The sequence below is a fragment of the Oncorhynchus mykiss genome, chromosome 19 (genome assembly GCF_057628025.1).
Source record: "Oncorhynchus mykiss isolate SJ-2025 chromosome 19, ASM5762802v1, whole genome shotgun sequence".
NCBI classification, from domain to species: domain Eukaryota; kingdom Metazoa; phylum Chordata; class Actinopteri; order Salmoniformes; family Salmonidae; genus Oncorhynchus; species Oncorhynchus mykiss.
In genome coordinates, this window is record NC_143040.1 from 667,501 (window position 1) to 682,916 (window position 15,416).

The following is a 15,416-nucleotide window of genomic DNA, read 5'->3' on the forward strand; positions in this document are numbered from 1 at the left end:
TGTTCTGCAACACGTTTTCTATTGAACATACCTCCCTCTCTCTCCCCATCTTCATGTAACTGGTACACACCGGCAGTCTGATCTGGGGTGTGTTCATTAGTTACTGTTCTGCAACACGTTTTCTATTGAACATACCTCCCTCTCTCCCCATCTTCATGTAACTGGTACACACCGGCAGTCTGATCTGGGGTGTGTTCATTAGTTACTGTTCTGCAACACGTTTTCTATTGAACATACCTCCCTCTCTCCCCATCTTCATGTAACTGGTACACACCGGCAGTCTGATCTGGGGTGTGTTCATTAGTTACTGTTCTGCAACACGTTTTCTATTGAACATACCTCCCTCTCTCTCCCCATCTTCATGTAACTGGTACACACCTGCAGTCTGATCTGGGGTGTGTTCATTAGTTACTGTTCTGCAACACGTTTTCTATTGAACATACCTCCCTCTCTCCCCATCTTCATGTAACTGGTACACACCGGCAGTCTGATCTGGGGTGTGTTCATTAGTTACTGTTCTGCAACACGTTTTCTATTGAACATACCTCGCTCTCTCCCCATCTTCATGTAACTGGTACACACCGGCAGTCTGATCTGGGGTGTGTTCATTAGTTACTGTTCTGCAACACGTTTTCTATTGAACATACCTCCCTCTCTCCCCATCTTCATGTAACTGGTACACACCGGCAGTCTGATCTGGGGTGTGTTCATTAGTTACTGTTCTGCAACACGTTTTCTATTGAACATACCTCCCTCTCTCCCCATCTTCATGTAACTGGTACACACCGGCAGTCTGATCTGGGGTGTGTTCATTAGTTACTGTTCTGCAACACGTTTTCTATTGAACATACCTCCCTCTCTCCCCATCTTCATGTAACTGGTACACACCGGCAGTCTGATCTGGGGTGTGTTCATTAGTTACTGTTCTGCAACACGTTTTCTATTGAACATACCTCCCTCTCTCCCCATCTTCATGTAACTGGTACACACCGGCAGTCTGATCTGGGGTGTGTTCATTAGTTACTGTTCTGCAACACGTTTTCTATTGAACATACCTCCCTCTCTCCCCATCTTCATGTAACTGGTACACACCGGCAGTCTGATCTGGGGTGTGTTCATTAGTTACTGTTCTGCAACACGTTTTCTATTGAACATACCTCCCTCTCTCTCCCCATCTTCATGTAACTGGTACACACCGGCAGTCTGATCTGGGGTGTGTTCATTAGTTACTGTTCTGCAACACGTTTTCTATTGAACATACCTCCCTCTCTCCCCATCTTCATGTAACTGGTACACACCTGCAGTCTGATCTGGGGTGTGTTCATTAGTTACTGTTCTGCAACACGTTTTCTATTGAACATACCTCCCTCTCTCCCCATCTTCATGTAACTGGTACACACCGGCAGTCTGATCTGGGGTGTGTTCATTAGTTACTGTTCTGCAACACGTTTTCTATTGAACATACCTCCCTCTCTCCCCATCTTCATGTAACTGGTACACACCGGCAGTCTGATCTGGGGTGTGTTCATTAGTTACTGTTCTGCAACACGTTTTCTATTGAACATACCTCCCTCTCTCCCCATCTTCATGTAACTGGTACACACCGGCAGTCTGATCTGGGGTGTATTCATTAGTTACTGTTCTGCAACACGTTTTCTATTGAACATACCTCCCTCTCTCCCCATCTTCATGTAACTGGTACACACCGGCAGTCTGATCTGGGGTGTGTTCATTAGTTACTGTTCTGCAACACGTTTTCTATTGAACATACCTCCCTCTCTCCCCATCTTCATGTAACTGGTACACACCGGCAGTCTGATCTGGGGTGTGTTCATTAGTTACTGTTCTGCAACACGTTTTCTATTGAACATACCTCCCTCTCTCTCCCCATCTTCATGTAACTGGTACACACCGGCAGTCTGATCTGGGGTGTATTCATTAGTTACTGTTCTGCAACACGTTTTCTATTGAACATACCTCCCTCTCTCCCCATCTTCATGTAACTGGTACACACCGGCAGTCTGATCTGGGGTGTGTTCATTAGTTACTGTTCTGCAACACGTTTTCTATTGAACATACCTCCCTCTCTCCCCATCTTCATGTAACTGGTACACACCGGCAGTCTGATCTGGGGTGTGTTCATTAGTTACTGTTCTGCAACACGTTTTCTATTGAACATACCTCCCTCTCTCTCCCCATCTTCATGTAACTGGTACACACCGGCAGTCTGATCTGGGGTGTGTTCATTAGTTACTGTTCTGCAACACGTTTTCTATTGAACATACCTCCCTCTCTCCCCATCTTCATGTAACTGGTACACACCGGCAGTCTGATCTGGGGTGTGTTCATTAGTTACTGTTCTGCAACACGTTTTCTATTGAACATACCTCCCTCTCTCCCCATCTTCATGTAACTGGTACACACCGGCAGTCTGATCTGGGGTGTGTTCATTAGTTACTGTTCTGCAACACGTTTTCTATTGAACATACCTCCCTCTCTCCCCATCTTCATGTAACTGGTACACACCGGCAGTCTGATCTGGGGTGTGTTCATTAGTTACTGTTCTGCAACACGTTTTCTATTGAACATACCTCCCTCTCTCCCCATCTTCATGTAACTGGTACACACCGGCAGTCTGATCTGGGGTGTGTTCATTAGTTACTGTTCTGCAACACGTTTTCTATTGAACATACCTCCCTCTCTCCCCATCTTCATGTAACTGGTACACACCGGCAGTCTGATCTGGGGTGTATTCATTAGTTACTGTTCTGCAACACGTTTTCTATTGAACATACCTCCCTCTCTCCCCATCTTCATGTAACTGGTACACACCGGCAGTCTGATCTGGGGTGTGTTCATTAGTTACTGTTCTGCAACACGTTTTCTATTGAACATACCTCCCTCTCTCTCCCCATCTTCATGTAACTGGTACACACCTGCAGTCTGATCTGGGGTGTGTTCATTAGTTACTGTTCTGCAACACGTTTTCTATTGAACATACCTCCCTCTCTCCCCATCTTCATGTAACTGGTACACACCGGCAGTCTGATCTGGGGTGTGTTCATTAGTTACTGTTCTGCAACACGTTTTCTATTGAACATACCTCCCTCTCTCTCCCCATCTTCATGTAACTGGTACACACCGGCAGTCTGATCTGGGGTGTGTTCATTAGTTACTGTTCTGCAACACGTTTTCTATTGAACATACCTCCCTCTCTCCCCATCTTCATGTAACTGGTACACACCGGCAGTCTGATCTGGGGTGTGTTCATTAGTTACTGTTCTGCAACACGTTTTCTATTGAACATACCTCCCTCTCTCCCCATCTTCATGTAACTGGTACACACCGGCAGTCTGATCTGGGGTGTGTTCATTAGTTACTGTTCTGCAACACGTTTTCTATTGAACATACCTCCCTCTCTCCCCATCTTCATGTAACTGGTACACACCGGCAGTCTGATCTGGGGTGTGTTCATTAGTTACTGTTCTGCAACACGTTTTCTATTGAACATACCTCCCTCTCTCCCCATCTTCATGTAACTGGTACACACCGGCAGTCTGATCTGGGGTGTGTTCATTAGTTACTGTTCTGCAACACGTTTTCTATTGAACATACCTCCCTCTCTCCCCATCTTCATGTAACTGGTACACACCTGCAGTCTGATCTGGGGTGTGTTCATTAGTTACTGTTCTGCAACACGTTTTCTATTGAACATACCTCCCTCTCTCCCCATCTTCATGTAACTGGTACACACCGGCAGTCTGATCTGGGGTGTGTTCATTAGTTACTGAATGTTCTGCAACACGTTTTCTATTGAACATACCTCCCTCTCTCCCCCTTCTACCTCTCCACTCCTCCTCCCTCACTCTCTCCCCCTTCATCCTCCCTCCCTCTCTCTCCCCCATATTTTACCTCTCTCTCCCCTCCTCCCGCTCTCTCTCCCCTCCTCCCGCTCTCTCTCCCCTCCTCCCGCTCTCTCTCCCCTCCTCCCGCTCTCTCTCCCCTCCTCCTGCTCTCTCTCCCCTACTCCCGCTCTCTCTCCCCTCCTCCCGCTCTCTCTCCCCTCCTCCCGCTCTCTCCTCCCGCTCTCTCCTCCCGCTCTCTCCTCCCGCTCTCTCTCCCCGCTCTCTCTCCCCTCCTCCCGCTCTCTCTCCCCCTTCTCTCTCCCCCTTCTCCCTCCCTCTCTCCCCCTTCTCCCTCCCTCCCTCCCCCTTCTCCCTCTCTCTCTCTCTCTCCCCTTCTCCCTCTCTCTCCCCTTCTCCCTCTCTCTCTCTCCCCTTCTCCCTCTCTCTCTCTCCCCTTCTCCCTCTCTCTCCTCCAGGACATTAAGTAGCAGACAGGCAGTGAGCCTGGACTACCTCCCGTACCTCCGCATGGCCCTGTTGTGTCCTCTTCAGAGGCAGGGGGCGGAGGGGGCCGGTCAGGCCGTCCAGCTGTTAGACGACTACCACCTGGTCAGAGAGGATGTGGACAGCCTCATGGAGATCAGCCTCTGGGGGGGGCAGCCTGACCCCTACGCTAAACTAGACCCCAAGGTCAGAGGACGGGGACGGGTGTAATAATGGTGTTAATCTGATTGTAATAATGGTGTTATTGTTAATCTAATCTGTGATTGTAATAATGGTGTTATTGTTAATCTAATCTGATTCTAATAATGGTGTCAGACTGGTTGTAATAATGGTGTTGATAATCTAATCTGTGATTGTAATAATGGTGTTAATCTAATCTGTGATTGTAATAATGGTGTTAATCTAATCTGTGATTGTAATAATGGTGTTATTGTTAATCTAATCTGTGATTGTAATAATGGTGTTATTGTTAATCTAATCTGTGATTGTAACCATGGTGTTAATCTAATTTGTGATTGTAACCATGGTGTTAATCTAATCTGTGATTGTAATAATGGTGTTATTGTTAATCTGATCTGTGATTGTAATAATGGTGTTAATCTAATCTGTGATTGTAATAATGGTGTTATTGTTCATCTAATCTGTGATTGTAACCATGGTGTTAATCTAATCTGTGATTGTAATAATGGTGTTAATCTAATCTGTGATTGTAATAATGGTGTTATCGTTAATCTAATCTGTGATTGTAATAATGGTGTTATCGTTAATCTGATCTGTGATTGTAATAATGGTGTTATTGTTCATCTAATCTGTGATTGTAACCATGGTGTTAATCTAATCTGTGATTGTAACCATGGTGTTAATCTGATCTGTGATTGTAATAATGGTGTTAATCTAATCTGTGATTGTAATAATGGTGTTATTGTTCATCTAATCTGTGATTGTAATCATGGTGTTAATCTAATCTGTGATTGTAATAATGGTGTTATCGTTAATCTAATCTGTGATTGTAATAATGGTGTTATTGTTCATCTAATCTGTGATTGTAACCATGGTGTTAATCTAATCTGTGATTGTAATAATGGTGTTATCGTTAATCTGATCTGTGATTGTAATAATGGTGTTATTGTTCATCTAATCTGTGATTGTAACCATGGTGTTAATCTAATCTGTGATTGTAATAATGGTGTTATCGTTAATCTAATCTGTGATTGTAATAATGGTGTTATCGTTAATCTGATCTGTGACTGTAATAATGGTGTTATTGTTCATCTAATCTGTGATTGTAACCATGGTGTTAATCTAATCTGTGATTGTAATAATGGTGTTAATCTAATCTGTGATTGTAATAATGGTGTTAATCTAATCTGTGATTGTAATAATGGTGTTAATCTGATCTGTGCCCAGGTGAAATCAGCGTTCACGAGGGCTTATAACCGGGAGACCCACCTGACACCGTACTCCCTCCAACCAATCAAGAAGGGCCGTCGTGGCGGGGGAGTGGAGGCAGAACCGGGAGGAGAAGGGCAAGAGGAACAGCCTGAGGAAGAGGAGGAGGAGGAAGGTGTTGCAGCTGACGCCATGATCAAAGTAAGGAGGAAACACACTTCTCGACGCCTCCCCCTCCCTCTCCCCCCACTTTTCTGAAATCATTTACAATTTTTATTTGTTTCAATTTATTGGAGAAGAAAGGATGAATTATTGAGTGGTCGGCGGCCATCTTCTCTGGTGGTTATAGACGGCCTACTGTGGCATCGATGTGAGTAACCGGAAGGTTGCAAGTTGGTTGCAAGCTGACAACCTGTCGTTCTGCCCCTGAACAGGCAGTTTAACTAGGCCGTCATTGAAAATAAGAATTTGTTCTTAACTGACTTGCCTAGTTAAATAATGGTAAAATGTGCAAAATGTGTGCAAATTAGGTCAAATAAATAGGCCATGGTGGAGAAGTAATTACAATATAGCAATTAAACACTGGAGTGGTAGATGTGCAGAAGATGAATGTGCAAGTAGAGATACTGGTGCAAAATAGCAAGATAAATAAATACCAGTATGAGGATGAGAGATAGATAGATGGGCTATTTATAGATGGGCTATGTACAGGTGCAGTGATCTGTGAGTTCCTCTGACAGCTGGTGCTTAAAGCTAGTGAGGGAGATGTGAGTCTCCAGCTTCAGAGATTTTTGCAGTTCGTTCCAGTCAGCGGCAGCAGAGAACTGGAAGGAAAGGCGAACAAAGGAGGAATTGGCTTTGGGGAGTGACCAGTGAGATATACCTGTTTGAGCGCGTGCTACGGGTGTGTGCTGCTATGGTGACCAGCGAGCTGAGATTAGGGCGGGGCTTTACCTAGCAGAGACTTGATTAGTGACTTGACTTGTTTTGATTACAATCACGCTTTACCTGTTAACATGTGGTAGCACTGTGTTGTCTGGTAGCACTGTGTTGTCTGGTAGCACTGTGTTGTCTAGTAGCACTGTGTTGTCTGGTAGCACTGTGTTGTCTGGTAGCACTGTGTTGTCTGGTAGCACTGTGTTGTCTGGTAGCACTGTGTTGTCTAGTAGCACTGTGTTGTCTGGTAGCACTGTGTTGTCTGGTAGCACTGTGTTGTCTGGTAGCACTGTGTTGTCTGGTAGCACTGTGTTGTCTGGTAGCAACTGTGTTGTCTGGTAGCAACTGTGTTGTCTGGTAGCAACTGTGTTGTCTGGTAGCACTGTGTTGTCTGGTAGCACTGTGTTGTCTGGTAGCACTGTGTTGTCTGGTAGCAACTGTGTTGTCTGGTAGCAACTGTGTTGTCTGGTAGCAACTGTGTTGTCTGGTAGCACTGTGTTGTCTGGTAGCACTGTGTTGTCTGGTAGCAACTGTGTTGTCTGGTAGCACTGTGTTGTCTGGTAGCACTGTGTTGTCTGGTAGCACTGTGTTGTCTGGTAGCACTGTGTTGTCTGGTAGCACTGTGTTGTCTGGTAGCAACTGTGTTGTCTGGTAGCACTGTGTTGTCTGGTAGCACTGTGTTGTCTGGTAGCACTGTGTTGTCTAGTAGCACTGTGTTGTCTTGGTAGCACTGTGTTGTCTGGTAGCACTGTGTTGTCTGGTAGCACTGTGTTGTCTGGGGAAAAGACTTTGGCGGGTTTGCTTTGCATGCTATGCTGGCATAGTTTAACAAAAGGTCAGGGCCAAGCTATGCTAGCTAGCTGCTGTCAGCTTGGCTAAACACAAGGTCAGGGCCAAGCTATGCTAGCTAGCTGCTGTCAGCTTGGCTAAACACAAGGTCAGGGCCAAGCTATGCTAGCTAGCTGCTGTCAGCTTGGCTAAACACAAGGTCAGGGACAAGCTATGCTAGCTAGCTGCTGTCAGCTTGGCTAAACACAAGGTCAGGGACAAGCTATGCTAGCTGCTGTCAGCTTGGCTAAACACAAGGTCAGGGACAAGCTATGCTAGCTGCTGTCAGCTTGGCTAAACACAAGGTCAGGGACAAGCTATGCTAGCTAGCTGCTGTCAGCTTGGCTAAACAAAAGGTCAGGGACAAGCTATGCTAGCTGCTGTCAGCTTGGCTAAACACAAGGTCAGGGACAAGCTATGCTAGCTAGCTGCTGTCAGCTTGGCTAAACACAAGGTCAAGGCCAAGCTATGCTAGCTAGCTGCTGTCAGCTTGGCTAAACACAAGGTCAAGGCCAAGCTATGCTAGCTAGCTGCTGTCAGCTTGGCTAAACACAAGGTCAGGGACAAGCTATGCTAGCTAGCTGCTGTCAGCTTGGCTAAACACAAGGTCAAGGCCAAGCTATGCTAGCTAGCTGCTGTCAGCTTGGCTAAACACAAGGTCAAGGCCAAGCTATGCTAGCTAGCTGCTGTCAGCTTGGCTAAACACAAGGTCAAGGCCAAGCTATGCTAGCTAGCTGCTGTCAGCTTGGCTAAACACAAGGTCAGGGACAAGCTATGCTAGCTAGCTGCTGTCAGCTTGGCTAAACACAAGGTCAAGGCCAAGCTATGCTAGCTAGCTGCTGTCAGCTTGGCTAAACACAAGGTCAAGGCCAAGCTATGCTAGCTAGCTGCTGTCAGCTTGGCTAAACACAAGGTCAGGGCTGGCTTGACTTTCTATTCATCCCTTCCTCTCTACTTTATGTTAGCCCTTGTTCGTTGTGATTGGACGAACAAAGACACACCCACATCAAACCACACCCCCATAGACGACTCTCGTTTCTTTGCCTTCAGTCACGGCCACTAGCATTTCTTAATGAGCGTTGGTGAAAAATTAGGCCAAATCAGGAAGTGCACAGGACACCAGTGGTCTCTTCCAGGATAACACCCCCCATCCCACAGGACACCAGTGGTCTCTTCCAGGATAACACAGGACACCAGTGGTCTCTTCCAGGATAACACCCCCCATCCCACAGGACACCAGTGGTCTCTTCCAGGATAACAACCCCCCCATCCCACAGGACACCAGTGGTCTCTTCCAGGATAACACAGGACACCAGTGGTCTCTTCCAGGATAACACCCCCCATCCCACAGGACACCAGTGGTCTCTGAATGGTGTTTGAGGAAGGTGTAAACCGTGGGCCCTGGTCAGTCACCAGATCTCCACCCAACTGAATACTTCTGGGAGATTCTGGAGCTGAGCCTGAGGTGGCGTCTTCACCAATGATGAAATTTCCTCGTGGAAGAATGAGGTCACATCCCTCCAGTAGAGTTCCAGACCCTTGTAGAATCCATGTCGAAGTGCATTGAAGCTGTTCTGGCTGCTGGTGACCCAACGCCCTATTAACACACTATACGTTGGGGTTTCCTTTATCTTGGTGTTTACATTATGTTGGAGTTTCCTTTATCTTGGTGTTTACATTATGTTGGTGTTTCCTTTATCTTGGTGTTTAAATTACGTTGGTGTTTCCTTTATCTTGGTGTTTAAATTATGTTGGAGTTTCCTTTATTTTGGCAGTTACCTGTACATACTGTATAGTGTGTACACACACACACACACACAAACCCGTGTGTACACACACACACACGCACATTCTCGTTCAGAAAGATGGACAATCCATTCCTTGGCCTGAATATAGCGCTGGTGATTTTTTTAAATTGGGTAATAACTTTACTTTTCTCTCTTTCTCTTCCTCCCTCCCATCTCCCCCATTTCTTCCTCCCATCTCCCCCATTTCTTCCTCCCATCTCCCCCATTTCTTCCTCCCCTCTCCCCTGTTTCTCCCCCCTCCCCTCTCTCCCTGTTTCTCCCTCCCTCCCCCCTCCCCTCTCCTCTCTGTTTCCCCCTCTCCCCTGTTTCTCCCCTCTCCCCTCTCCTTCCCTGTTTCTCCCTCCACTCTCCTCTTCACAGTTGAAGAAGGCCAAACCCTCCAAGGAGCCCAAGAAGGAGAAGACAACAGCCAGGGATTCTGGGAAGGGAAAGGGCAAAGGCAAGGGCAAAGCCAGGAAGTGACCCCTAACCTCTCAGACAACTACCCCCACCCCACCCCCCCAAAAAAGCGAACTGTACAACACCTCTTCTCTGACGTTCAGAAGAACAAACCCCTAAACGGATTGACCACCACCTACCTGGTCTTATCACCGTGGCGACCGGAGACAGAACCCTGGCTCTCTTCTTGAACCCCTTTAAACTTAGGATGTGCATCCCAAAGGGGACCCTATTCCCTATATAGTGGCACTACTTTTGACCAGAGTCCCATAGGGCCCTGGGTATAAAGTAGTGCACTATGAAGGGAAAACCCTATTCCCTATATAGTGGCACTACTTTAGACCAGAGTCCCATAGGGCCCTGGGTATAAAGTAGTGCACTATGAAGGGAATAGGGTCAGCTTTGGGACTTTACTATATCTTGTTAGCGCTGTGGATTTGGAAAGGTCTGAATGATAACTGTGTGTGTGTGTGTGTCATGTAAATATGTACCTTGTAGTATATAAAGATGCTGTTGCTTTCTACTGCTCATCGTAGTAGACGGGAAACCTTTCTGGTCTAAACCGTCGAGACCAGCGGATGGATCAGTGAACGGCAGAATAGTTCTGGTGGGTTTGTTTGTTTTTGTTGTAAAGATTTTCACTGATAAATGACGCCTGTATTTACGGTATTGTGGTTGTGACGCGTTTTCTTTCTCTCTGTTGATGGTTTAAATACAGTCTCTTAATCTGCATGGGTAAGGTGTTTTTAAAATGATCAATTAGTGGTGTGTGTGTGTGTGTGTGTGTGTGTGTGTACAGTACCAGTCAAAGGAGACAGAACTAGACTATTGAGATGCACCCCGAGGAGACAGAACTAGACTATTGAGATGCACCCCTACGAGACAGAACTAGACTATTGAGATGCACCCCGAGGAGACAGAACTAGACTATTGAGATGCACCCCGAGGAGACAGAACTAGACTATTGAGATGCACCCCTAGGAGACAGAACTAGACTATTGAGATGCACCCCTACGAGACAGAACTAGACTATTGAGATGCACCCCTAGGAGACCAGACTATTGAGATGCACCCCTAGGAGACAGAACTAGACTATTGAGATGCATCCCTAGGAGACAGAACTAGACTATTGAGATGCATCCCTAGGAGACAGAACTAGACTATTGAGATGCACCCCTAGGAGACAGAACTAGACTATTGAGATGCATCCCTAGGAGACAGAACTAGACTATTGAGATGCACCCCTAGGAGACTAGACTATTGAGATGCACCCCTAGGAGACAGAACTAGACTATTGAGATGCATCCCTAGGAGACAGAACTAGACTATTGGGATGCACCCCTAGGAGACCAGACTATTGAGATGCACCCCTAGGAGACAAGACTATTGAGATGCACCCCTAGGATGCACCCCTAGGAGACAGAACTAGACTATTGAGATGCATCCCTAGGAGACAGAACTAGACTATTGAGATGTACCCCTAGGAGACAGAACTAGACTATTGAGATGCACCCCTAGGAGACAGAACTAGACTATTGCGATGCACCCCGAGGAGACAGAACTAGACTAATGAGATGTACCATTAGGAGACAGAACTAGACTATTGAGATGCACCCCTAGGAGACAGAACTAGACTATTGAGATGCACCCCTAGGAGACAGAACTAGACTATTGAGATGCACCCCTAGGAGACAGAACTAGACTATTGAGATGCACCTCTAGGAGACCAGACTATTGAGATGCACCCCTAGGAGACCAAGCTAGACTATTGAGATGCACCTCTAGGAGACAGAACTAGACTATTGAGATGCACCCCTAGGAGACAGAACTAGACTATTGAGATGCACCTCTAGGAGACAGAACTAGACTATTGAAATGCACCCCGAGGAGACAGAACTAGACTATTGAGATGCACCTCTAGGAGACAGAACTAGACTATTGAGATGCACCCCTAGGAGACAGAACTAGACTATTGAGATGCACCCCTAGGAGACCAGACTATTGAGATGCACCCCTAGGAGACCAAGCTAGACTATTGAGATTCACCCCTAGGAGACCAAGCTAGACTATTGAGACACCCCTAGGCTACACTAGACTATTGAGACTCAACTCCTGGACTACACTAGAGACTATTGAGACTCACCCCTGGACTACATTAGAGACTATTGAGACTCACCCCCTGGACTACACTAGACTATTGAGACTCAACCCCTGGACTACACTAGACTATTGAGACTCAACCCCTGGACTACATTAGAGACTATTGAGACTCACCCCCTGGACTACACTAGACTATTGAGACTCACCCCCTGGACTACACTAGACTATTGAGACTCAACCCCTGGACTACACTAGACTATTGAGACTCAACCCCTGGACTACACTAGACTATTGAGACTCACCCCCTGGACTACACTAGACTATTGAGACTCAACCCCTGGACTACACTAGACTATTGAGACTCAACCCCTGGACTACACTAGACTATTGAGACTCAACCCCTGGACTACACTAGACTATTGAGACTCAACCCCTGGACTACACTAGACTATTGAGACTCACCCCCTGGACTACACTAGACTATTGAGACTCAACCCCTGGACTACACTAGACTATTGAGACTCACCCCCTGGACTACACTAGACTATTGAGACTCACCCCCTGGACTACACTAGACTATTGAGACTCAACCCCTGGACTACACTAGACTATTGAGACTCAACCCCTGGACTACATTAGAGGATATTGAGACTCACCCCCTGGACTACATTAGAGGATATTGAGACTCACCCCCTGGACTACACTAGAGACTATTGAGACTCACCCCCTGGACTACATTAGAGGATATTGAGACTCACCCCCTGGATTACACTAGAGACTATTTCTTGAATTTCTTGATTTGTTTTAACACTTTTCTGGTTACTATGATTCCATAATGATCATGATTGTGTCCCACTTGTTGTTGATTCTTCACAAAAAAATACAGTTTTATATCTTTATGTTTGAAGCCTGAAATGTGGCAAAAGGTCGCAAAGTTCAAGGGGGCCGAATACTTTCGCAAGGCACTGTATGTGTATATATATATATATATATTACACACCCATACATACGTACACCAGTTTCCTCTTCCCGCTCGGTGCTCCTCTCACTTCTCTCTTCCTCTTCCTCCTCTCACCCCATCACCATCATTGCGTCTCTCAGTTTTTCATTTTAAACAAACTTGCAAACAGAAATTAAACACAAAAAAAGCTCAGTTTAAACCAAGAGGTTAGGTTCCTCACATGTAACGTACAGTGTAGTTCTGAAATACGTAGATCCCCGTCATTCTACGAGAATCCTTGCAGCATAATAGCTGATACCTCTGGTTTCTAGGTCATTTAGATAAGGTTCCCATACTTTGTAGAACTGGTCTGTTTTAGAATGCAATGTACATGTCAGATATTCCAGAGGCACCCATTCAAATTGTATCTTATGCCAATCTTTTAATAGAAGGAACCTTATCACTAATCCACTGTAAAAGGATGTTTTTCCTCGCTGCGAAAGTACGGATGCTGTAAAGCCTCCTCTTACCCACAGAAGTAACATGCCTACTAGGGAGACCTAACAGTAAAGAAACTGGGTCCAATTCTAGATCAACCCCCTAGGATCTTTTCAATTTCTTGCAGAACACCAGACCAGTATCTTTTGTATTTTGGTACATGACCATAAACAATGTGTTAGGGTGCCTGTATCCGTTTTGCATTTAAGACACTGAGGGGAAGAGGAAGTGGGGCTAAAAGCATGTCTGCGATTTGGGGATATATGCAATCTGTGTATTATTCTTAATTGGATTGCTCTAGTACGATTACATTTAGATATTGTTTTTGTATATCTCCAAATGTCCTCCCACATCTCTTCGTCAATAGTAACAGACAATTATTTCTCCCACACTTGTTTCACCCTCTGTGTGTTGACAGCAGAAAGGGACCTTAAAGTATCATAAAACAGACTTACAGACATTTTCCTTTGTGGGAAAAAAAAGCATTATTTCAATGACAGATACATCAGGGTTACCAATTAAGGTGGTGCCCTTCAGGATATAATGTCTTACTTGTAGGAAGCGGAAAAAGTCTTTGGGAGCCGATATTTCTCGACCATCTGCTCAAACGACAAACAAAATCTTATCAGCAAATAAGTCATTTAGCCTGCGTATGCCCTTATTAAGCCAAAAGTTAAAGCCAGCATCCAGCAATCCTGGACTGAAATCTGGGTTGTTAAGAATCGGGGTAAGAGCAGAGGTTAGTTTGGACCTTCCCAGGAAGTGTTGAACTGACCTCCATACTTTGAGTGTGTTAAGTGTAATGGGATTATTGCAGTGATCTTCTACAAACTTGAAGCTTCTGAAAAATAAAAGATCCTGTAAAAGGGGTATTTTGAAAGAGAAGTCTCAATGTCTAACCAAATAGAGGAGTCATCATTTGTGATCCAGTCAGAAATATAACAAAGGTGGGCACACCATTGATAGAACCTGATATTGGGCAGGTCCAAGCCGCCCATAGAACTTGGCAGCTGCAATATTGCCATCTTAAGTCTTGGCTTGCGTTTACTCCATATAAAGGAACTTAGCCATCCGTTTACATCCTTTATTACCTCATTGGAGAGTAATACTGGGATCATTTGGATTGGGTAAAGTAGTCTAGGTAAAATGTTCATTTTCAAGAGGGATATTCTACCCAACCAAGAAATCGGGAGAGAGTTCCAGCGCTCCAGATCCTGTCTTATTGTATCAAACAAGGGAACAAAATTGGCTTTGTACATTTGCTGGAATTTAGGAGTTACAAATATACCCAGATACATGAAACCTGAGGGAGACCATTTAAAAGGGAAGGGGGGAGAAGTATTAGTTACAGAGTGGCATAGCCTCTGACTTAGTTAGATTAATCTTGTAGCCTGAGAATTCGCTGAATAATTCAATAATATTAATAAGAGATGTAATTGAAGTCTCGGGACTAGAGATGAATATCAGGACATCATCAGCATACAAGCTTATTTTATGGTGAACATCACCAATGAGCAGCCCCTGTATAGCAGGCGTTACCCTGATTGCCTCGGCCAGTGGTTCCATAACGAGTGCAAAGAGGAGGGGGGATAAAGGACAGCCCTGTCTGGTACCTCTGTGTATAGAGAAACTATTTGACCTTAGGGTTGATGTATTAATTGATGTATTGGTCGGTTCATTGATGTATTGGTTTATTAATGTATTGGTTGGTTGATATATTGATTGATTGATTTATTAGTTGGTTGATGTATTGGTCGATGTATTGGTTGATGTATTGGTTGGTTGATGTATTGGTTGATTTATGTATTGGTTGGTTGATGTATTGGTTGGTTGGTGTATTGGTTGGTTGGTGTATTGGTTGGTTGGTGTATTGATTGGTTGGTGTATTGGTTGGTTGAGGTATTGGTTGGTTGATGTATTGGTTGGTGTATTGATGTATTGGTTGGTTGGTGTATTGATGTATTGGTTGGTTGGTGTATTGGTTGGTTGATGTATTGGTTGGTTGATGTATTGGTTGGTTGATGTATTGGTTGGTTGGTGTATTGATGTATTGGTTGGTTGATGTATTGGTTGGTTGATGTATTGGTTGGTTGATGTATTGGTTGATGTATTGGTTGGTTGATGTATTGG

At 45.1% G+C, this 15,416-nt stretch overlaps 1 protein-coding gene across 2 annotated transcripts in view; it reads left to right on the forward strand.

Moving 5' to 3' along the window:
- The window catches only part of LOC149974617 (replication factor C subunit 1-like), a 109,721-nt gene extending 99,304 nt beyond the window's left edge, over nucleotides 1-10,417 (forward strand). For both annotated transcript variants that reach the window (XM_090209519.1, XM_090209520.1), the window contains exons 21-23: nucleotides 4,322-4,535; nucleotides 5,757-5,939; nucleotides 9,671-10,417. In XM_090209519.1, the coding sequence (XP_090065645.1) occupies nucleotides 4,322-4,535; nucleotides 5,757-5,939; nucleotides 9,671-9,772 (499 nt within the window). In that variant the 3' untranslated portion in view covers nucleotides 9,773-10,417. The remainder of the gene's footprint in view (nucleotides 1-4,321; nucleotides 4,536-5,756; nucleotides 5,940-9,670) is intronic.
- Nucleotides 10,418-15,416: the final 4,999 nt, after the last annotated feature.